At 41.6% G+C, this 24,789-nt stretch overlaps 1 protein-coding gene across 10 annotated transcripts in view; it reads right to left on the bottom strand.

Moving 5' to 3' along the window:
- Positions 1-24,789, bottom strand: part of LOC129726403 (uncharacterized) — a 513,997-nt gene that overhangs the window by 229,082 nt on the left and 260,126 nt on the right. For all 10 annotated transcript variants that reach the window (XM_055683104.1, XM_055683076.1, XM_055683040.1 and 7 more), the window contains 5 exons: positions 22,661-22,770; positions 11,361-11,456; positions 10,854-10,989; positions 10,579-10,712; positions 9,864-10,080 (listed from right to left, as the gene is read on the bottom strand). In XM_055683104.1, coding sequence (XP_055539079.1) covers positions 9,864-10,080; positions 10,579-10,712; positions 10,854-10,989; positions 11,361-11,456; positions 22,661-22,770 — 693 coding nt within the window. The remainder of the gene's footprint in view (positions 1-9,863; positions 10,081-10,578; positions 10,713-10,853; positions 10,990-11,360; positions 11,457-22,660; positions 22,771-24,789) is intronic.

Below are 24,789 nucleotides of genomic sequence, written 5' to 3'. Positions count from 1 at the left end.
TGACCATCTAGAAAACGCTGATCAGACCGGTAGCCCTCTGCGACCACGAAACTTGCACGATTCTCGTGGATGGCCAACACGCCATTGGAGTCGAGCTGGAAATGCATTTTTCCAGTATTGTGGCAGGGAATTCATCAGGGCCGGGAGAGTTAGAGTATTTCAACTTAGTAACAGCGGCAATGTGTTCAACAACTCAGTATGTTCAATGTGCAACAACTCAGTAACTTTGTAAAGATTGATAATAGCCCCGGTTACGTCCTTCGGTTGGTTAAGGAAAGAGAAAAAACAATCGTTGTTTCCAGAGATCGAGTTTATTTTTGCATCTCTAATCACTATAACGTAAAAAGGTTATGACACCATGGTAAGTGACTGATTTTTATACTTTTATCCACGCTTACATATAGACTCTACTGGTTTTCTTTACCGAGCCTCGTTGCCCGGACGAACTCGTAAGTTTCGCATAGATTCTCTAGGATTTCTCACATTGAAATCGTGGGCGTCTTCGATAAAGAATCCTAAAATAAAGTGAGCGTTAGACCGCCTTGTCTATGGAAGCAGGATTCTTGAATGAGAATACTCGACCGGATACTCGGGTGCCTGTTTAGGTTTCATTGGACGAAATTTCTGAATACACCTCAACCAATAGTGATAAAAATATGTAACATCTCAGAACTCATTAGAAAACAGCTTTTTTATTTCTACTAGAATCCCTGGTAGAAACTATTCCGGAAAAAACCGTACAATTGACCTGTTGAAGTAATTTTGTGTTTTGATGAAAGATCCTTATTTTACTTTGAAGAAAAACGAAAAAAAGCGAAATTGTTCTGTTTATTACTTTATGTATGTCATCTCATTATATGCATATGGGTCATTCCATACGAAGTGACCAAGAAAAAGCACAAACTTGGACGCGACCATCACAGATTTTGCTCAAAGTTGGAGAGAATTATTCATCTACTGTCACTTTGGAAAAATCCCAAATTTGGTGTCGATTGGAATACCCCTGGCTCTGTGGGACCCCCCTGTTTATTGCAAAGTCACGCATTTTTTGTTCAAAATCTCCTTTTTCTTTTTCTTACAATTCATAGACGTAAGATGTGTTTGAATAAAATAAGCCAAGGAATCCAGAAAAAATATAAGTTTTGACCGGAAGTGTTGCCAAATAAATTATTTTTGTATTTGAAAACTAAATTAATATTTTATGATATGCGACGCGAACAGAATGCTACCATGTTTGTCGATATACACTAAGATCGCTTTTTACGCGGGTTTTTTTTAAGCGGCTTTTTTTACGCGGATTCCGGAATTTACGCGGTTTTTTTTACGCGGATTCCGGAATGTACGTGTTTTTTTTACGTGGATTCCGGAATTTACGCGGTATTTTTTCTTTGCACGGATTTCGGTTTCCCTTCACTCGGAATGCAAAATCAACGATGGTTTTTTTTAAGCGGATTCCGGAATTTACGCGGTTTTTTTACGCGGATTCCGTAATTTACGCGGTTTTTTTACTCGGTTTTTTTTTACGCGGCACGTATCTCCCGCGTAAAAAGCGACTTTAGTGTAATTGAATTTTATTGATTTGCGTTCTTAACTTATACGCTACCTGCCATCAGGGATGCCACATATACAGATTTTTCTGTATTTCACAGATTTTTGAACTGAAAAAGCAATACAGAATCTGTATTACAGAATTACAGAGTATTGCTAAAAATACAGATTTCACAGTTTTTTTTCGTTATACCGACCTGAAATCAATTTGAGAAGTTTGATATGACCGTTTATATAAAAATAAGTTATCTAGTAACAATTATCAATTATTGGGATTATTTTTTAGTTTGAATTGGTGATGAATTTCCATGCACCAATTTTCTGCTAATACGAATTCAAGTCTATTTTTTCGTGGTTCGATTCTACGTGGATCTATCCGGAAAATCTTCAGTACCGAAAAAACTTCCATCAGAATCCAGGGAATCATTTAAGATATCTCCAAAAGTGATGCCCGAACCTCAAACGGATTTTGATCATCTTGAAATTTGTTGTCGGATGCAGGGCCGGCGTCACATTATTTTCCCGATTGGGTAATAAGGAATAAGGAAGTCTCATGGGTGACAAAGGCGTAGCCTGGGGGCGACTTACTGATACCTGAACATAATTTTACAAAAAATCGACAGTGCATCAACAATAGAATGCCAATGAATGTTTAGAAGATATTTGATTTTCGAATTTTTCCAGTAGTAATGTTTGCATTAAAAAATGAATTTTTTTCGGATTGTGATAGCAAAAAACCAAGACAGATAATTCATTTTAATGAATTTCCCATGGTAATTATATAAGCTCACTTACAAAAGGAATTTCACGCCCTTGCTAGCGGCCTTCCGGGAGTGTAACGGAATATTCGATATGGTGGACGAAAAACATTAAGGCATGTTTTTGATTTTTTTCTTCTCTTTGTTTATCAATTTCTTCTCAATTTTCGCGATAAAATTGTTGGAGTAGGTCTTACGCTTCTGGTTTGCCCAGAAACCCTGGGTACCGCATCGATTTTCAGCCGCTTCATCTCCTCCAACAATTGCTTTGAGTAGTGGGCCGACACCAGATCCGGCCAGAGCACGGCGTCTTCGCCCCTATGGTATTTCTTGATGAACGACTCGGCTTCCGGCAGGCACTTCGTACTATAAATTTCCCCGTACACGGCCAGTACGGAGCTTCTCACTGATTGTCAGCCACAGCGGTCCCTTTTTTGAGAACTTGGTGTGTAAAATTAACCCTCTAGTGCCCAGCACCGCCTTTAGATGGTCTTCAGTTAAACCTCTAAAAAGGCTTAATCAATACTTAAAAGATGTTTATAAAATCTCGCAGTGATTTTTTCGAAGTACGTCTAAAAACTAACTTGGGCACTAGAGGGTTAAGTTCACCTCAAAGCTCACTTCCTTCGTGGGGGAAGTGAAATACGGAATGCCCTGCCAGTCGTTGCCAGATAGCTCTCGATGTCGACCACCACCATCATGTCGCGATTCACCGGAAAAATCGACTCGACCATCTTACTCTGCCGCTGCCACTGCGTCATTGCCTGCAGCTCCGAGACCAATGGGCGAGACTGTCCATTCTCATGTCCATGTTTGCCAGTTACTTTTCCACTGTTTGGCCGGTCGTCGGCCGTCCGGAACCGGTCTTTTTTCGATGCACTGATTGTAGTCTAAAAGTGCCAAGATGTTGTGGATACCGAAACAAGCGTAACTTTTCCGTACGATGTCCGCATTCGACGCGGCGGGGTAAAGTTCTTTGATCGTGCACACTTCTGAGCGGAGAAGCTTAACTGTTTTCGTCATTACGGTTTGAGTTCGAGACAATTTTTTTCTGCTGACTCATGGGTTACTATGATTGATGCAGCATGGGTAGTTTCGTCAGTGCGTGTAGAGGTAAACCCATGAAATCGGCATTTTGAGCAGGTTTTTAATGCAAGCGTTAGAGCTAAACAGCTTTGTCTTCTCGAAAAAAGTCTCCATCCGAAATTTGAGCTTAATCGGACTTCTGATAAGGTTTCACAGTCGTGAAAGTCTTACATTTTTGACCAACCTAAAAATGCACAAGAATAGTTCTTAAAGTTTTCGAAATCGATTTTTTTTATAGAAAATCTCTTAGAAATGGCGAGATCTGCCGTTATTTCATAAAAAATTGTTTTAAAAAAATTAACTTACAGGGAAATGGAAACTTTTGCGCTGGGAAACCCGATCTACGCCAGAACACACAAGAGACACTCCCAGCTCGAACATTTCTTTCATCGATCAAAAAACTGTAACTTTGACCGCTTTAAGGCTCTACTTCCCGAAATCCGATTGATCTCAAAATTGGCATGAGAAATTTTAATGTGAAAACAAAACTTTAGAACTCTATCGTAAATGAAATTTAGAACTCTATCATACATGAAATTCTCTATTGTAAATGATACAATTAAAAAATAATCCTTTTCCCTGAAAACTTTACAACTGTACATAAATCTGTAGATTTATAACCTTTCGCTCAACGATATCCATCAAAAAATCTGTCGCTCGCAACGTTACATTTTTTTTTGTTTTGTCCGATAGTTCCGTGTGGGTAAGTACACATATGGATATTTTCCGAGTGGGTACCACTACCCATACTACCCACATGAACCGCCGGCCCTGGTCGGATAAACCAACTGCAGTCCCGCCTTAAGTTTTTTCATCCAAATCCTCACCGGATGAGCTTTCATCGGTTCCGTATATCTCGAGATTTTCCAACGCCGACGTTTTTTAAACTGTTTTCAGGGACATACACTTCCGGACTGCGAAGGATTGACGGCTTTTCGCGGCAACGAATAACAACACGTCAACACGCACTATAGCATCAACATGGCAATGTGACTGACTTGCTGTTACTTTTCTCTCCGGTGTAGAATGTAACGGCAAGTCTGTCACACTCAATTTTTTTAACATGAAATCAATGATTTCAGTGGTTTTTACAACGAAATTAGTGCAGGCTAGTATGCAAACTATATTTTAGCATGAATATTGTTAAAATAATTCATCTTAAATAAGTGATAACTGAGCGTGAATAAAATATCTTTCGAAGCTGTTTTCTCGATTTCATATTTTTACAGATGGGACTGACTTGCGGTTACGGGCAGTGTAGGCGGAATGGTGATTTCAAGTTTCCGTTACAGATCATTTTTTTAATAAATGCACACTCTTCTGCTTATTTAGAACGCATACTTTTAATATACAGTTGAAACCAGAAATTGCAACCAGAAATTACTTATATTAAGTAAACGAAAACTTTAAACAATAAATTCATCAAAACCTGTATAAACATCACGTAAAGAAAAATGAATATTCTAAGTAAAAATGTTTTCATCCAACATTCTGAGTTTGCTCGATACAGATTTTTTATACAAATTTTTTGGCCCAAGATACAGGTATTTTCAAAGAAAAATACAGATATAAATGTGACAACCCTGCGGTGGTGTAATCGGAAACGCATCTGACCGGAGATTAGAAATTGTGGGTTCGAGTCCCACCTGCTGGACTATATTTTTCGTAAATTTCTAAATAACTATTTCCCCAGTTAGTACATTTTTCAATCGTCAGCTCCACATTTACTGCTTGAAACTTGTTTTTAAATTATTTTAAATTCATGCATCAATTCAACCCCAGAAAAAAAAATCTCGAAAGTTGCTGAGACCTAATAACTGGCCACTGTATGAGCAAACATCATCTTCAGAGAATTGGTTTCACCCAAGATGATATGTGTCGCAATTACGGAGCACTAATTAGACGCAGACTTCAGTACTTCAATAAGCGCTCCCTAGAACCCAAGGAAATCTGGTCTGGGCCGCCAGTCAGGGTAACTAGCTTCATAAAACAAGTTTTTCTCGATTGGCACCTATCTCGCTATAGCTCGCCGTCTATCACTTTCTCAATAAGTGGTAGACAAGCTTGAAGCGCAGTACAGCAAACTGGGACATACCACAATAGTTCAAATAAATGGACGCAGTGGTCTGAAAAACCCCCCCAAAAGGAAAAATCACAGGAGGGTTGTGTGCAAAGCCACGACCGCAAGGTTGAAGTAGAATACTTTTACAGAAGGGATAACCCGGCTGCTTGCGTGTCTGTCATTTTTTCTTAAAAATAAACGTTAACCGTTATTGGCAGTATTGTAATTTCTCTTTGTTAGATATTTTGAATGAAGTTTATTGAATATTTTTAAAATTTTGCGCAAATGAGATGTTGAAGTGCTTCCGAATTGTAATATGCACATTCAATACGACATAATTGAACAGAAACGGAACAAAGGCTACCGTTTTGCAGAACGCGAATGACGGCGCGATGCGATTCGCCTTGCCGTAAAGAAATGTGCAGCTATTTATACGGCGACATTTCAAGACATTTCGTCTTGCCGAATCGCATCGCGCCGTCATTCGCTTTCTCCAAGCGGCGCAAACACGTAATAACAGTCAGAGAATGCATGTAGATGAAGATAATCATCTTTGGAGTATGGCGCAAAACAAGAAAATATTAACTCTTCAAATATTCTTTTGTTGTCCTTATAAGGACAGTTGATCAATACAATATCTAATGAAATGTTTATCACATCTTTGTGATACCCCGCAAGTGGGGGTTAAGCCACACAGGCAACAGTGGAAAACTGTTTCCACACTAAAAACTAGACACAGCCAGCATTCATAAAAAGGTTGTGTGTTGCCAAAATATGGCAAAGCTTTTCACTGGAGGAAGTACACAAGTGTATATTTAAAATCGGATATGATACTGATTGCATTTTGATGCTATCCCTAGCAGTGGGAAGAAGGCATCTTTCTGATAACACAGCATAAAGCTGTTTTCACATCGAAAATTTGACGCCTCACATATATTGAATGCCAGTATTCCAAAACGTTAGTGTCTATATGAGCCTATATGAGGAAACTTTTCACTGGAGAAAACGTCGGTTAATGCACCTACTACTGATGCCGTGTGCTACCGCATGAAGGCAGCTTTTCACTAGAGAAAGTGCTGCTGCATCACATCAGCAGACCTTGCCTGCCAGTTGTCCTGCCACTATGGCTGCTACTGCTGCCACACAAAGGCAACTTCTTGATGGACTAGGTGCCACTGCACCTACCGCAGCTGATATCCGCTGCAGCTTTCAATGTTGCTGCTATCCGCTACCTTTGCTGCTAAGTGAAGACCATATTGGTCCGTGTTCGAAACTACGATGACTGATTTAGGTAGATGCAGGCTCTTTTATAGGCCAGAATAATGCATTTCCAATTTACTAGGTCTATAATTCTATCGACCGTGCTTGGGAAAGCAATTGTATAACGACCAATCAGAGGTAGAATTTTGCGTTTTGACAAGGCTTGACAATTTTGAATAGTACCATATGTCGAATAATAAAATTGCAATTTCCTGCATTTGGTAGGAATCTTAGAAGATTTTCCAATCGATTGCTGCAAAAACGAAGGAAATCCATTAGAAATTGACCGATTTATTAGCATCTGAAATTGGACATATTTTTCACTATTTCCGGTCTTAGATTTTCATTTCACATCCCTATGTGGCCGAACTTCCTGAGAGAAGTATTCTACTTCAAAAAAACCGAATAAAATAATTATCTTCCCAGGGTTAAAAGTAGCGATTACCTGCAAACTTACTGACAATTTTCCGCCGCTAGATGGCATCGCTAGCTAAATTATTTCGTTTTTTTTTATAATATTTTTCATATATCTCAAAAACGTGATAAAACTGAAATGCTTTGCGTGATAAATTCGAGAGTGATAAAAACGAACCGTAAAAATTGACACTGTAGGGCAATGCAAAATAAATCAGAATTTTGTTTATGATGTTGTTCTGAATGAAAAAGTAGGAGGGTGGTATTCAAGACACGACCGCATGACGTTGACTACCGTATTCTTAAAAAAAAAAAAAAATCCATTGAAGCAAATAGTAGAGGGAATTGCAACGCTTCTTTTACAAAACTTCTGTAACAAAATTTCGAGGCTCCAAAAGGTACCAGTTTCCGATTATTCTCGTCCAGAATTCCAGCCATTTTAGTATTTTGCAGTAGCCATTTATTACTAACAGCCACCAGCATAACGGGTGAAACCGGCACGAGATGACCGGTACTATTTTGTCTTTCCTCCTTTCAGCTGCTAACACCTAGCGCTGTCGTGAAATTAACATCAACATAAACATGCATTTTCGCAAGGTTTTTTTCCGCTAGCAACAGCAATTGTAAAACATAAAATTCAACTGACCGCTTCTATTATAAAACTGCGAGGCACCAAAAGGTGCCAGTTGCCGATTTCTTGTTTACTGGTTTCTGTCCAGAATTCCAGCCATTTTAGTATTTTGCAGTAGCCACCAGCATCACGGGTCAAACCAGCACGAGATGACCGGTACTGTTTTGTTTTTCCTCCTTTTAGCTGCTAACACCGAGCGTCCGTATGTACCCGGTACGGTTTAATAATGAAACTGATGAGGTGAAATGTTCGAACGATACGTTTTATACCAAGGCTTCGTCAGATAATTAGAAAGAGGGAGGGGCTACATAGATGATGGAATGGTAGAGACAAATGTTTCTTGAAAGCTGCGCCGGCCGCTGTCATAATATTAACACCAACACAAACATGCATTTTTGCAAGGTTTTTTTCCGCTAGCAGCAGCATTTGGTAAAACAGAAAATTCAATTAGCCGCTTCTGTACCGAAATTTCGAGGCACCAAAAGGTGCCAGTTGCCGATTATAGTTTCCTGGTTAGTCCGTCCAGAATTCCAGCCATTTAAGTGTTTTTTTTCAGTAGCCATTTACTACTAAAGCCACCAGCATTACGGGTGAAACCGGCACGAGATGACCGGTACTATTTTGTATTTCCTCCTTTCAGCTGCTATCACCTAGCGTCCGTCTGTCACTGGTGCGGTTTTGGAATCAGAATGATGGGCGCCGGCCGCTGTCGTAAAATTAACACCAACAAAAAAATGCATATTTGCAAGGTTTTTTCCGCCAGCAGCAGCATAAACATCGGAAACCGAAAGTGACAACAACAATAACAACAAAGTCAGATCGATTGTATCCGTTAGTGTCGACTGTGCTTGGGAAGAGAGGTAGTGATTGGCTGCGCGGTATGATTTAGACAATCGATATTAATTACCAATTTTTCAATAGTGTATCTGAAACAATAGTTTGTTTTTGTTACATAAATTTAAACCTCGAAAACCTGATTATAGATGACTGCAAAATAAGCGCTCAAAACCTGACCACTTTTCTCTGGTTTTTCCTGGTTGAATTACTAGATTTTCAAATTCAGGAGCCTAACTTCGATATAGACGTTAGTCAACGTCAAAAAAATGACATAACCAGCTATGTACAAACACGTAACATTCTGATTAATCCAGTCGAAGAAACCGAAGACTCTGGCTGTGTACTTTAATTCGATTAAATTCGCAAATCATCTCTAAATTGAACGTCCAAACCATACACAGATAACGGACCGTGTGCGAATTGCCCAAAAACCTTTTCCACAGAAATCAAAACGGTCTGTCGGAAAGCTTCAGATAAATGGGATGTAAATTAATTGTAAATGTACTTCCCATCCAGTGGAATTTCCACCGCTTTCAACGTAACTATCTACTTTCCTACACCGAGAGTCGAGAGAGAATTTCCAAGTGATAGAACACATTGTTTTCCCTCCGGAGCGTGGCACAATGTTTGTGTGCTTTGAAACTGGAAACCGTAAAAGTAAATATTGTACGAATTCGTTCGTTTGAACATAAGTGGAGCAACGAAAAAAAAAGTTTTATTTGCAGATTGAACTTGCTGTTTTGCTACACGGACGGAGGATGGGACAGCCGCGAAGCGGAGAACAATTCCATTTGCTGTGGTTTATGGTGTGTTCCCAATTAGGGTGGTATCTTTAACGGCGGAAGCCATGAAAAATACCGTTCGTCTCCGCGGAGAAACAATTTACCTAATTCGCCTTCGGGACATAACAAACCCACCGAATATCATTAAAATTTATCAAGAGTTCCAAGCTTCCCAGTTACAGGCGAACATTGTAAGCGCGTTTCCACGTTCACTCGGAGACACGTTCTCGGTTAATGGCCGGCATTCATTTCACACTTTGTATCGTCTTTTACATTTCGTTCCCATCCCCGATGGACAAGACAGTGCGAGTTCGGTCGTTTTTACGTTTTATGCCGTCTTTTCTAATGCCTTCTTGGCACACAACAGACACATTAAGGTGATGACCTTCGCAAGCTTTCCCCGATTCAATCTAGCGCCCTCTTCCCCCCCTTCTGGCTCCAGACGCCAGGAGAAACGAAGAATTTATCTCTAATGTTTTAATTACCTTTTGCCTTTAGCTTCAGATCCTTCAGGCTGTTCCCGGTTCCGGAGCCTCCAATTGTGGACCCACTGGCGCCAGTGTTGGCCGGTGAATCGACTATTACTTTTCCGTGATACACCGACTGGAAAGCACTACCCGAGGATGGTAGCGTCTGCTGCTGCTTCGTCCGGTGACTGTTCTTCGAGCTGTGATGGATCTGCCGGACGTGTGCGTCAGCCACCTGGTGGTGAACGGGGAACAAAGAGCAGAGTAGTCATTAACGGATAAGTTACGAGTCGTACGGTAAGGAAAGCATCGAACCTTTCGCGGTGTTTGTTGAAGATAAACAAAGAACCCCACGCCCACGGCGGACAAAATGACTTTGAGTGGGCAGAGGAGGTATGACCTGTAGTGGCGTTGTTTACTATCTTGCAAAGTTCGTCTACGGTTCATCGAAACAAAAACCAAGGAAAGGTCAGAAGCACGCGAACCCACGCTAGAAAAAGGTTAGAGTGCGGGCGAACAACTTTTCAAGGAAGGTCGCCGCTATCTTCTAAATCTACTTCAAACATTCAATTTCAGCATGAGACTGTTTCCTTCCCAGGAGACAGCCATCAATTTGAAATCACCACCAAAAAGCGACGGACATAAACGGAAACTAACTACCGCGGACAAACAAACAAAATAAACATCCGGCGGGCTGAAACCAAATTATACCGAGAGATAATAGATAACGAACCTGTTTCCCATTAATTAGCCAGGTGATGTGCGGAGCTGGCCGGGCCCGAGACGTGGTACAGTTGGCCACCAGCATATCGCCGTAGTAGAGCTGCTTTTTTGCGAATTCTATCGTTGGTGGGCCTTTCTGGGGAACTGCAAGCAAAAACAAACAAATAAAAGAGAGAGAAGGAAAATTGAATTGGTATTCTGAAAAATAAGTTCGTCTGTAGGTTGAAAAACGCGCTGGACTGTGTACAGACTTTTCACAGCCGGTATCCAGCGGGTTGAACTTACGCATGACGTGCAGTGGTTCATCGTTGGACGCCTTCGTATAGATGGGAGTGTCGGTCGAGACCTCGCAATAATAGGAACCGGATGCTTCGTAGTCAACGTTTTTCAACGTCAGCGTGGAAGGAGTCACCTTTTTCCACTGCGAGGCGAAAAACGAGCCGGAACGGGCGGAAGGAAGAGGAAGTGCTGATTAGTGAAATTGCTCAATTATGCCGCTTGACCGGTGGGTGGAGTGCTACATTAGCGAACGGGGCACGGGAGGCTACTTAATTCGACACTAAAAGGAAATTGAATCAAGCAGCATTAAACACGCCATTCTACCGGACAGTGCGAAGCACTTGCGGGATGAAGGTCAACATCACCCCCGGGGCGCACTTACGTACAGTCACTCACTAACCGTGTGCGGACATGCACTAGTAGTAGCAGCTGTTGGAAATTTTATGTTTATGCTAAAAGAAGCCTCCCTGCGCATCCATTTGCCCCGCTCCAAATAAGGGTAATCATACTCACATCTATCTCGGCGCCCGGAATCGAAAAGTTCCGGTACGGTGGGTTCCGGCCCTTGATGTATTCGAATATTTTACTGCCTCCCTTCAGGAACGTTACCTGCAGCACGTCGGGCACACGTTTATTGTTTGTTCCACGGTGGTCGAGCACGAATGAAAAAGAAAAAAAAATAATCAAAGCAAAAAGTTGTGTAACGGAAGCAAGTTAGATTTTATGGCCTTTTGTTTTTTACTGCTTTTGAATGTGGGTACTTGGAAGGTTCCGGGAAATCGTAAGTTTTCGAAATCTAAGCTGTGGCTGACTATTTTCTTGAGTACCTCATTGTGAAACCGTTAGGTAAAGAATCAACATGCGAATTCCAGCAAACAAAAGTTCTGATTAAATACTCAATGAATCTTACACAACGCACAAAAAAGCATATTACATTTAATGTATCCGTAATTCGTTGAATCAGTGACCGTTCATTGACAAACGTTCGTGGTTGAATAAAAAAGATGAATGAGCAAAACCATGAATTTAATTTTTCTTACGTCTTACGAATCTTACGAACTAATTTGTAAGTACTTAGATGCAATATTAACGTCTAGTTTGAACAATTGATATTTTAGCTTTTTATGTTTAATGATATTCACGTACGAATTCTTCATCATAATCTCACAATCTTGCTCAAAATCGAAATAAAATTTTGTATATAATATTACTGCTATTTTTGCGCATACCTACTAACGACACATATACACAGTGAAATCACAAGTACATGTTGTTGAAGGATGAAAGAATTTTCATGAACATCTTGTAAACATATGTAATAGCCTTGAGAATCGCGAAATATTGTGCAATCCGCAATAAAATGATGATCCGTGAATTTAAATCTCATATGCTAATAAGAGATTTCTGAATTATTTAATTTTATTGGCTTCATGGCGTAAGGTGCCTTGAGGCGCAGACTGTCAGAGTGGAGCGCTTGCAACAATCCTGCTTTGGAGTCTACAAACAAACTGTCTTTCTGAAGATTACTTGAATTTTTCATGAAGATGAATGATTTTTTTTTTTTTTTTCAAAGAAATCTGCATTCTAAACAGAATGAAGCATATGAATTTCGACGTTTGAAAAACACAAACCCACATCCACGTGGAGGATGCTTCCATTTTTGTCCACAAAAGCAATAAAAACGGTCCTTCTCAAGACCAAGACAACTATCACTAACGAGTTTGATGATGAGTTCGTGTTTCGAATACAACTCTCTATTTCTTTTTTGTTTCTTAGTATACGTAATTTTTTCTCGAATCTCACGAATCGTTTCAAGTAAGATTTTAATCGTCTAATACTTAACCACAATCGATTACCTTTTCAATTTCACAATTTTTTTCGGGGGACATAGTTTTTTTGGAAGGAATTGAATTCTATAACTTTGCCGAAAACACTATGCTCATTCTAAACGCTTTGGCTGTAGAAATATTTTTTATTTCCGATAGCGCACTCTTTGGGGAATTAAGAATATTTTTACAGTCAAAATAGCTTTTTTGATTGGCATGGTCTCTTTGGCAAAGTTGTAGATAATAATTTTGTCTTTCCATAAAAAAATGTACCCAGAGAGAAAAAATTAATTTTGTTTTTTTCCAAAAATCATCGGTTTAGTTAAATTATTTCATTTCAATTTATTTCTAGCACCCATATGTTATGTTTGATCGGTATAATGTCTTCGGCGAAGTTGTAAATAATATTTTTTTTCCTGCTGTATTTTATTATTATTATTTTTTATCATACATTCTTTATGTGTTTGCTTATGAAGATAGATGACATTTTCCGTACATGCACTGGTAAACGTGCATAGACCAGTTTGCGAGGTGGTAGAATACTAATGGAAGGTGGAAAGGTATGGTTTTAGTCTCAGGTTAAGGGAACTTCTTTTTTGTTAACAATGATGACGTGAACTTCAAAAACATTGTGAAGGGGACAATGTTCGATGGATTTTTACAAGATTTTTTCACATTAAGCGGCATTAAGCAATGCAGAGTACCGTTTCAAATGGCACTTTCTCGTTGATCGAGATCTACGTCACAACCCAGAAGCACGTGCTGTTTTGTCTCTTTTTTGCAACTTATTCGCACGAGTATCTTCTTCCTCGCCTGTATGTATTTCTCTGGTAGAATACACGGTATTTGCTGATGTTGATGTTGCTTTTGCATGCGTTCCATGTTTAACCGTGTGTGTTGTTTTGCTTGTCCAGTGAATTGTCGCATCTCGGTGCTCCGATTATTGCACTTGCCGATAACATTTTTAGTTGTGGTAGCTGCGTGAACGCGTGGATGATCTGTTTGGATGACTTTATGCGGTAACTAGTTGTAGAAAGGAGCGACACGTCTGTGCGAGCGCTGCCAAGTTGTTGTTATAACTTATTTCAATTCATGTTTTCAACCGCAGAAAGGAGTACAGTAACAACTATTGATATGTCATGAATTAGTCTCATAAAAGTTCATCACTTTTTTCAGAACACAATAAAACGAACACTTTTCATATGTTTTCCGAATCCATTCATATCTTGCAGGGTGGTTTTCGGTTTTTCAATCAATATGAGTTGCTAAACAATTTTCTGCTTCAACTATCCGACGTTTCGATGATATATTTCATCTTTTTCTAGGAATTAGAGACTAAATCGTTTGTTGTCATTTATATGTATACATGTCAAAATTATGTATCGTCGTAAAATGGCGTCCAACTAAACTTGGTTCTGGTATGTTGTTATCACTATTGTCTGTTATAATTGTTTTAACTGTTTGCGGGCAAAAAATCGGGGCTGCACGGTTTGAATTTTGGATTTAGCTTTTTTTTTATATCTGTTTTTATTATTTTCTTTTGCGTTTTCTACGTTAAAGATTTGAAAGTTTCAGCTGTGGCAGGTAGTCAACCGACATTTTCTTTACATGCCCTGATACTTCTTGTTGCATATTATAATTCATTACACACTACCCGTCATAAGTTTGGAATCGCTTTGCTGAGTATTGCAACACCCAGTTTGAATATTGCAACACCCCGAAAAGTTTAGCATCACATAAAATGGGCAGATTTATGTTACTCTATTTTTCGATTCTGGAAACCTAGATAGTTGTGGTGTTCAGCAATGTTGCTCAGGAAGTCAAGGGCTTGTAAGTTGCAGACAGTATAGTGCGGAATTCAGCCACAACTGTGCGCTAGTGTGCATGTAGTTTCGAGTGTTTTGAACGTTATTTAGCTAAATAATCCCACCATTCAGAGAGTTTCGATTTTCAGCAAAGTTACTCAGGAGGTCAAGGGCTTGTAATTGGCGGACAGTATAGTGCGGAATTCAGCCGCAACGCAGCGCTACTGTGCATTTAGTTTTGAGCGTTTCGAATTCAGTTTAGCTCAATAATCCCATCATTTAGAGAGTTGCGATTTTCAGCAAAGTTACTCAAAAGATCAAGAGTTTCTGGTTGACTAAAAGTTTAGTTCGGAATTTTTCTTCAATGTGCTGCTAGTGTGCATAAAGTTTCTAGTGTTTTCAACTTACTCTATCTTAAACTCTGTTCAGATAGTTGCAATGCTCAGTAACACAGTAACACTTTTTATTTACGCGATTCTATAAGCACCGATTGTTCACACACGACGAAGTTTAACCAATTTGAGTGTTGACAGTTTGATCGCTTCAAACAATACGTAAGCTTGTGAGTGTCTATTATAAAGAAATGCTTTCATTTGAGGAGGTTACAACAAGTAGCATCCGACTGTGTTGGTATGTTGACAGTTTGATCACCAACCTTCACAACCCGTTTTACAATAGGGAAAATTTACGATATCGCGACTAAACATATTACCTCGGCTGCAAACAGTTGCAGTAGACATGCCTCTAACTGTATTTCGACATGTTTGACCAGAACTGGTGGCACAAGCCAACACTGCAACTTTGTGGGTAGTAATAATCACGCGATAAGTTGAAGTCTAAATACGAAAAACTGCATACACCCTAGCGCTGCACAGCAGGGTAATTCAGTATTAAATTGTCTACTATGAAGAAGTTTTTAGCCTCCTGAACAAGTTTGCTGAACACCGCAACTTTCTAGCAGGTCGGAATCGTGAGATTAGTTAAGTTCAAAATACGACACATTGTGCACCCACTAGCGCCACATAGCGGTGAAATTTCACACTGAATTGGCTACCATACAGTAGCCTTCGACCTTCTGATCGAATTTGCTGAAAACCGCAGCTTTCTAGGTTGTCAAAAACACGAGATATCCGCCTATTCCAGGTGATGCTAAACTTTTCGTTGCTAAAGGTGTTGCAATATTCAAACTAGGTGTTGCAACACTTAGTAAAGCGATTCCAAACTTATGACGGGTAGTGTACGTGACTATATGTAATCCAATTAAATCATATCTCTCTTTACATTCTAATATTCCTTCCTTATTGTAGGTTTGACGATGCTTTGCGATGGTTACAGAGCATTTTCGTTTTCGAGCACAGTTTTTCAAGCACTCCTCCTAGTCGAGCAATTTTTCCGAGTCAAGTACTGCTACTTGCAAACAGAAACTCACGTACTCTTTTACAGTCGCTGAGCAGAAATACAAAATAGTTTTTGTGTGTCGGTGCGCGGAATGCATGAAGAATCTTATCGTTCGTGCAAAAGTCTTGACAGCGTAGCATATGTCTCGTTCAGGAAGCAAGCAGGAAGGAGGAGGAATGTTTTGCTTCTCGCTCGCTTTGCAACGCTGCTGGGGAGGAAGTTTCCCCTACGGCCAATATCGATCACCCTTCACTATTGCGCCATGCTGCCTGATTTTCTCCCGTTAGTTCCAGCATTGATTTTTGAGCCTACAACTCCGCAACGGAAAGAGCACAGCTTTCAACTCGACCTCTTTCATGGCCTCCCCTTACCAACACGCAGAGAATCCTGAGTAAGAATCCCCAGGATACTTATAACTTCGTGACGGAATCGTGAAAGGAATCGCAAACACGATCCGGAGGATTCCCACTCACGATTCTTATTCAAGAATCCTAGATCCATATACAGGGCATTCCTGAGGATTATTTTTTCAGGAATCCTTCTTAAGGACGCTCACGAATCCAATGTGAGGAATCCTAGAGAATCTATGCGAATCGTATGTGTTCGTCCGGTTTGCCATTGACTTGTAAAGTTATGTCGTCCTCAAATCCAACAATCACCACTCCGAGAGGGAGCTCTAGAATCAACCCCCCTTCATACAATGCATTCCACAGCACCGGGTCCAGGATTTTAAACCCTCGTCTTTGTTGTAAACGAATATACGATTCAGAAAGTATTTTCCTGGAATTTTATACAGCGATACCGGCACGCTGAGACTTCGTAGCAGTGCTGATAAAAGTCATTTTCCCCAGCAAAATTCTTCGAAAATTACAGCCAATCATTTACAATTTTCACTTTCAACGATCGCAGCACTCTTTCAGATACACTAGATTTTCGTCCTAGTAACGTGTTGTTATACTCAGATGAAATAGATCGCGCGCATCGTTCACGGTTACGGAATAAAATTTGACGAGAAATCCAACCAAATGATCTTCACTTCAAAGCGAAAAAGAAATAGATGAAGAAAAAAAAAGCGAAAAAGAAAAACAAACAGTCCACTCAACCAAAATGAACCTCACCGAAACACTTTTTCACTGACACTGACCGATGCCTTGACAATCTTCGTTAACTGATAAACTGATTTTGTTGTCTTGCTTCCATCGCATGAAATATAATGAGGTGTTTCGACAGTTCACTTCCATGCAAAAAGCGGGAAGGGAGAACTCTGAAAGGATTGTAAAAAAATAACGTTTATGGATGCTTTTTTTCATTTTCACTCAAGAGCGTCAACAAATATCAACCCTGCTCCGTAGCGCAAGAGCTGTAGAGTCCCAACTAGCTCTATTAATTGCATTTTTCACGTCGAGCGTGGCGATTGCACAATAGCGCATGACCCTCATTTTACGTTGTAAAACTATCTCAGCTGTCTTAGTGACAGAGAGAGAAGCATCTAACCTTATGGAAACTAAACTGATTACTTGATATACCATTTTCACCATCAGTGAATTTCACATGTCAATTGAAGATAATCCTCTCAAGCATCATGCTCACTGCGTCTAGCAGACAAATTGGTCTCCTAGTGGTTTACCGGCCTTCGGCAGCAAAACCAGTCACTGTCGCTCCCACTTATCCGGGAAAAGGCAGTCATCTAAGCGTTTTCGCATGACCGTCCTGGCTACTTTTATTGCCAGGTTTGGAATTCCGTGTAGTCCCGGAGCCTTACCCATCTTCAAAGAGTTTGCGATTACAAAGAGTTCCTCATTCGTTCCCTCATACCGTCTCCTCAACCTCTGCACGGCTGCCGTCACTCACAGTTTATGCTATTTCGACAACCAGAAGCCAGGGACTTGGATCGAAGCGTGGAAATAGTCTTTCAATGATCCGCACCAATATCGCTGGTGATTACTTGGCCGGTGCCGACCCTCATCTGGCCTTGGCAATTACGATCCTGTAGGCATCACCCTATGGATTCGTATTGGCACTAGCGCATAATCTGTCAAAAATGTTTTCCTACCACCTTCGTAATTTAAACTAGCAATGCTCACAACTTGGGCGATCATCTGGGTCACCTCCCGATAGGCCAACGCGGCGGAGCATAGCAACTGCAGTAGAATATTCCGCCCACTTTGACAACTCTTGCAGCGGGAACCTGCCTGTTGTCCATATGATCGCTGACCAGACATGTCTGATTCCCAGTTACTGTTTCCGAGTGGGATGCAGTACGGGTCCTATACGATGGCAATGTCAGACTGTGACTCGCACGCTGCTTGGTATGGCGCTTAGTAACCGACTTGCTTGCCGGGCACTTAGGGCCTCCCGTGATGTGATTATCATTCCGTCTACCGCCCATACAGAACGCTTGAGAGGCTTCTTACAACCTTTCGCTACATGGCTGCACCTCCACATCCTCTGCAAAACTTAGACCACGACCAAGATCTATACCGGCTCGCAAAGCATCTGTAGCAAACGTTAAGCTGCTGGAGGACTCCCAGGGAGCATATCGACTAGCTCATCTTTGGTGTGGCTATTTTCAGGACTTTACTACCCTCCTCAGATGAAAACTTTGTTGTAGCTACTTGAGTCCCTGCTGGGCCGTTTCGAAGACGGATGGCTTATCGAGAACTTGTGCAATGTTGCACCCTTCTATGATATCGTCTAGGTTCTTAAACTCCTCCTGGAAAGCACCTTTTCAACTACCATTTTATAGGTTTGCCTTTGTGGGGAGTTTCAGGTTTTTTTTATCCTCGCTTTGTTTTCCGTCGGTCTAGTTCCGCAACTCTAGTTATGCCAATTACCAACGCCCAGGGAGGCGACTCCAGCCAGGACTTTAACTCATGACCCGTTGATTAACGAACCGGCACCAACGGCTTTACTTTCTCATGCGATGGCAGGCGTGATCCCAGAGATTTTTCGCCTCAGAAAATCTCCCGGTGTCGGCTATGATTGGATCTAGACCAGTTGGGTTGGTTGTGAGTGGATCACGGCACCCCACAACCAGCGACACCTATGTCGGCGATGGGTCTCGAGCCCAGGCGACGAGCGTGGTTGGCGGAGACGCTACCAACAGTTTCAGGATTTGGTTTGCACGCATTATCGTTAGCGTTTTTTTGCTCTAAGCCAGATAGCGCTATTTAATCGCTTCATATGCTGTTTACGCACGCTTTTCCGCAGCCTTAATCCTCTTCAAGGTTACGGCAAACTACGAACTTGCATCATTGATGCAGAGAGCTAACCACAGAAGACTCTGTATTAGGTATTTCTACATGTTGCTACGTTCGTCCATAAACTTTAGTTGAACAGGTAGAGCTTCCCCACTTGAGAGCGTATTCATCTGGCTTTTACCGTTGCTACTAGTAAGGCACCAGAGATACACTTTTGATCTTTCCCCTTGGTGGTGGTCCTAGGCGTTTGCGCTTCGCCACCGTTCTTTATCGCTATCATTGGTCTTTGGCGTACTCGTCTCTGCATCAACTTTGCCCTCTCCGGTTGGTGTCGCATTAGGCGTACCAGCCTTCGCGTCAACCTTCCCTGCATCTGTTGGTCTCGGTGAGGACCGTGCTAGGTCGGCTCTTCCAAATGGGTTAAGCAACCCATCACCTTCTACCGTCAATTCCTTGTTCTCTACTTTAGAATTAATTTCAGTTTGAATGGACCCCTCTCCCAGCTGCTATCATTGTCCAGTGCAATAGTCGCTAGGGAAGGCCGACCTCCTGCCGAATTCCCACCTGGCAATGAACGTGGAACGTACTGAAAGGCTTGCTAAGTTTTACGGGACGGAGGCATTCGTTGTCACCTCGTCATTTCAAGCCGATGTCATACAACATTGCTCGAAAGCCCGATGCAAACGCCAGCTCAAATACGCGCAACCTCAGCATCCTTGTTTGCCGCCACCAGTATTGAAAATTGGCACCTTACCAGTATCGATCCCGATGAGCTTACCTTACCTCATCAAACAGTCCCAAACCGTGGTGTGGCTTTTGCTGTACGTAAGAATATTTTCCATTCCACTCGGTCCAGGGCTGCAGTTCACCAGCTCTGCAGCCTGCGTACAGTCCGTGGGTCGTCTTCCACCTGATCGATCCACCATGCCAGCTGTGCACCTTTTCGTCTCGTCCCTGACGGATTGGTCTCAAGAACCGTCAATACCGGGCTGTCGTCCGATATCCTTACGACATGCCCATCCCAACGTAACCTGCCAATAGTAGCGGTGTGGACGATAAATGGCTATGCTACACACATCACTCGATCCATCGTCGATCTGACCGACCGCGTTAGTTTGTCCGGAAATCCATATTTGTGCATAATTTTCCATAGCTGATCTCGATCGAATGTGTCATATGCCGATTTTAAATCGATGAAGAAGTGGTTTATGGGCACGTTGTATTCGCGGCATTTTTGCATAACCTGCCGAACCACGAATATTTGATCCGTGGTGGCGTGGGCACCCATGAATCCCGCCTAGTGACGGCCTGGCTTTGCAAGAGGTGATGGTCGACGACAAAGTATTTGGGAGAGTACCTTGTAGGCGGCGTTCAGTAGAGTCCTTGCCCGGTAATTGTCGCCCTTTTTGTAGACGGGACACACAATACTTTGTATCCACTCCTCTGGTTCTCCACAGTATTTCAACAGCTCGCTGTGAAGTTGGTCAACTCCAGCAGCTTTAATATTTTTCAGCTGACCAATCTCCTCCGCCATCTCCAGGAAATCGGGGACTGGTATCCTGTTGTCTTCTGCTCGTGCACCAACATCAGTTGCCATACCGTCCTCGCGCTCTACTGCATTGCCGTTCAGATGCTCATCGAAGTGCTGCTTCCACCTTTCGACCAAACTCGTCCGCAATATTTGCACTATATTTGCACTGCGGTAAGTACGAACGTTGATGATGTCGGAGCTGCCGTCAGTTAGATCGTGGTTGATTCTCAGTCTGTTGGTCGGGTAATCTGCAGGTGGATTTGTGGATATTCTTGTGGGGTAAGAAGGTATTTCAGACTACCATACCACGGGAGATCGCATTGTTTATGCACCGATGGCCGTTAACATTAGACACGGCGTGCAGACTATCTAGCCCAATTACCAGTCTGTATATTGCCTCCCGTCCATTCATGTCCCCAATGACGACTTTCACGTCCTGTCGCGGGCAGCTATCGTTGACCTGCTCCAAATGCGCGTAGAACGTTTCCTTCTCGTCATCGGGTCTTCCTGGGCAGTGCATGTCGATGTTGCTATAGTTGAAGAACAGGCCCATTATCCTCAACATGCACATCCTTGATCGGCTGCCACCCCATCACGCGTTGGCGCATCTTGCCCAGTACTATGAAGCCGGTTCCCAGCTCGCTGGTGGTGCCACAATTCTAGTAGAAAGTAGCCGCCCAGTGCCCGCTTTTCTATACCTTCTGTCCTGTCCGACAAAGCTCCTGCAGCGCTACAAGTTCGAAGTTACGTGGATGTAGGTCGTCGTAGATAATCCTGTCGCATCCGTGAAAGCAGAGCGATTTTCAGTTTCGTGTCCCAAGTTTACAATTCTAGTCCTTATTTTTTTGCCTATGTCCATGCCGATTGTTCCGATCCGTATTATCTCTTAATTGTAATATGTAATATGTTATCCGGCGTTGGGTCTTCCCCGACCCCCTGTCTCGTTGAGGGACCATCGTGTCAGCTCTGTTTAGAGTCCCGCGCTGACACCAGGACATTGATCAGCCGCTCTTAACATGAAGATCAGACGCTGTTTTGAGCCGCACCATCTTGATGAACAGACGCTCGAGTTGGCGAAGCATTTGCTCAACCGCCGGAGTATGGCTTACGCGCCAATGATCGCGTCGCACCTTCTCACTTAGCTATATTCGGATGACAAGACAACATTGCCCGGGCAACATCAACCAGTTGTGTCCTTGTTTGCATCGGCAGTCTATTGTAATCATATGACTCGTAGAGGTGTGAGAGAGAAACTTATGAGGGCCGAAGCTATGTTTGACGCTCTTTCCAGGTTGTCAACTCACCATTCAATGATTTGTGAATGATGAAAATATTGTTAATGAATCCTAAATAACGTACCTTTACGTACGTACAAACACAAATCTGTAAAATATTTAATATTATAAACATTAAGGTCGTATTTTTATGAGCATCTCTTTTTCCATGGTACTTGAAGCTCTTATTCCGTTGACGCCCTAAGCACCTGAAATTTATCGGTCAGCATTTTTTGCGTTAGATGTATGCAACAGCTTTCTTTATTAAAATTTTTCGTAGAGTTGAAACAAGCACAATTTTGAATACGCCTTGATGTAAGATTTCACTTTCTGTTTTCGAAAAACATTTATGTTTAACAAAACAGCGAGAAAAGCGTCTGATGGTTAAAAAATCTAATCAAGAACGGCGTAAGAAACTCTGATGCTTGGGTCCAATACAATTTCATATAGACGCAAAATTTTCTATCCTTCTCCACATTCACAGCGCATTGAGTAAAATTTCGTAATGTTATAGTATGCGAATTTGCTGATATGCAACAAAACAAATTAGTACAATAAGCTATCAAACCAAAAGAAATTTTCACTTAGGAATCATTATACTACGCTCAAATATCGTTTTAGTGAGAACAGATAGAACGAAAATTAAAAAACAAAAGCAATCAATTTTTCGCATTATTCCGATTCTTTTTGTATTCCCACCGTCGATTTTTTCGCCCAATTGGTGGACTTGTTGCATTCCCGAAACCTTTCCACTATCCTTTCCGCTGGTCATCACCTACCTTGTACAGAATATTCGGGGCCGCATCGTTTTCACAGTACAGCGCCACTGCGCTGCCCCGTTCCACGTACTTTTTCACCACCAGCTGCACGTTCAGTACTGATTGTCCATCTGGAAGTGAAAGAACGGAAAGAGAAGGATGAAAAAAAAAAATCAAGCAGTCTAAATATCGATTCGCAATAGCTTCCATCCGGAAAAGCTTTGCTTTTCACTGGAAGGACACCGATAACAATTTGAATAATCAATCGGATCCGTTGGATCGCGACGCTGTGTGTTTTATTATCTTTTTTTTTTCAAACGTAAATTGATGAAATCCTGTCTCAATATGGAATGTTTCCGGATAAGCTGAATGAACATGATTTTTGCACCAGTTGAACTGATAGTATCAAAACACGGAAGAGATCGTTTTCGCTACAAAATCATGACACACAAATTTTTGAAAAGAATTCTATAATGACAGTGCGAAAAGTACTGTCAGGCAAACATCAACGCGTGACAGGCTACTGAAGAATACACGTTCTGCATAGCAACCCGGGAGTTAGACGCGAATAGAATTGATTCGTTAATTTACGCTAAATTAATTATTAGCTCTCCACCGTTGCCACGGATGAGGTTGTTCTGTGCCTGCCTAGTCGAAAAGTCAATTAATTCTAGTAAAGCGAAGCATTTGGCAAATAAAGAAAAAAAACTAGCAAAATCTCTAATCCAATCAATCCAGCTGAAAATCGAGAATCGGTAAAGTCACATTCTCCAATCATCCGCCTAACGAACTATGAAGTAACCTTCGCAGTGTTGGCCCACTTGCAACCATCGAATGAAAAGTTGCGTAGCAAGTTTTCTAGCAAGCGAATTCAGGTGTTCAATAAAATCCCAATTCAGCCTTAATTGACTGAATCGGTTCATTGCAAACAAACTCGAATTGGGTCACAGCCAGAAAGCATAAAGATGTGATCTAACATTTTAGCTCCAGTCATAAAAAGAATCAAATTTTACGCTTGGTGTAAAATTGGCCTCAGTTTGAGGTTCAGTTAGTAAATTTGTATCCCGTCGCTAAATAGATAAATATGAACCGTATCTCGGAGCTGTGTTTTCAATTTCCAACTAAATAAAGTTTAATGCGTAAACACCGGCTAGAACACCGACCACCCGAAAGACAGTCACCAGCAGCCGAGTCCATCCATCATCGATCGCACCGCAGTCCTATACTTAGTAATATCATCGAACAAACATTAATTAACTCGCCGGCCGTCCGCATTATTTACCCCCACAACCCCTTTCAATCGACAAAAGTCGCTGAAACGTTTCCCCCTTACCTTTTCCTTTCCCTCTTTGGAGGAAAGTTTAAATCACTACCAGCCGGTATGTCCTCATAGACTGACATCAACTCTCAGCAGCGCGCAGTAAAGAAAACTTTTGACTTCGGCTTTGTCCCCTTCCAACGGAATACCGGCAGATAGAAAGCCGCAGCAGTTAGCAATCGACTAAACCCTCGTGACTTCGGTCGGATCTAAATGGGACAGAACCGGGAACCGAGCGGAAGGGGTTCTTGGTAGCAAAATAAATTGTCAAAGTTTAATCACTCTCGCTGCTTGGTGACTGCTCCTCCAGCTGGTCTTCGTCTCTGTGTGTATTTGTCTTTGTGTGTGTGTGTGTGTGTGTGTGTGTGCTTGTGTCTGTTTGTATTTGACCCAAGCACACTAACCCTGGTACGATGTAAAAGTGGTTATAAGGAATCTGCTGAGGTTTCCAGGCGATTTATAAGAAATTCTTTACATTCCATCGACATGGCGGTGGCCTACAAACCAAAACCCATTTACCAGTTCCACCAGACGCAATCCCACACGAGCTGCGGATGATTACGCGGATGGTTGCAAGGCACCAGGTGCGCAGAGCTCTGGATGCAATTTACCGGAAAACTGTTGAGCTGGCACGAAGCTGGAGCGGGTGCAGATTGGAAACGCAGAACTTTTGCTGTTGGTCATTTGCTCCGACAACGACAATTAATGTGGCAATAAAAATATTTCATTAGGAAATAAAATTGATTTATATTATGCAACGAAGCTGAAAAACAAATTCCACACGACATTTGTTTATATTATAATGCGAGTAATCGAATTATAGTTGAAAATA

The sequence above is a fragment of the Wyeomyia smithii genome, chromosome 1 (assembly GCF_029784165.1).
Source record: "Wyeomyia smithii strain HCP4-BCI-WySm-NY-G18 chromosome 1, ASM2978416v1, whole genome shotgun sequence".
Taxonomy (NCBI): domain Eukaryota; kingdom Metazoa; phylum Arthropoda; class Insecta; order Diptera; family Culicidae; genus Wyeomyia; species Wyeomyia smithii.
Note: the sequence above shows the minus strand (reverse complement) of the source record. Positions and strands in the feature narration are given on the sequence as shown.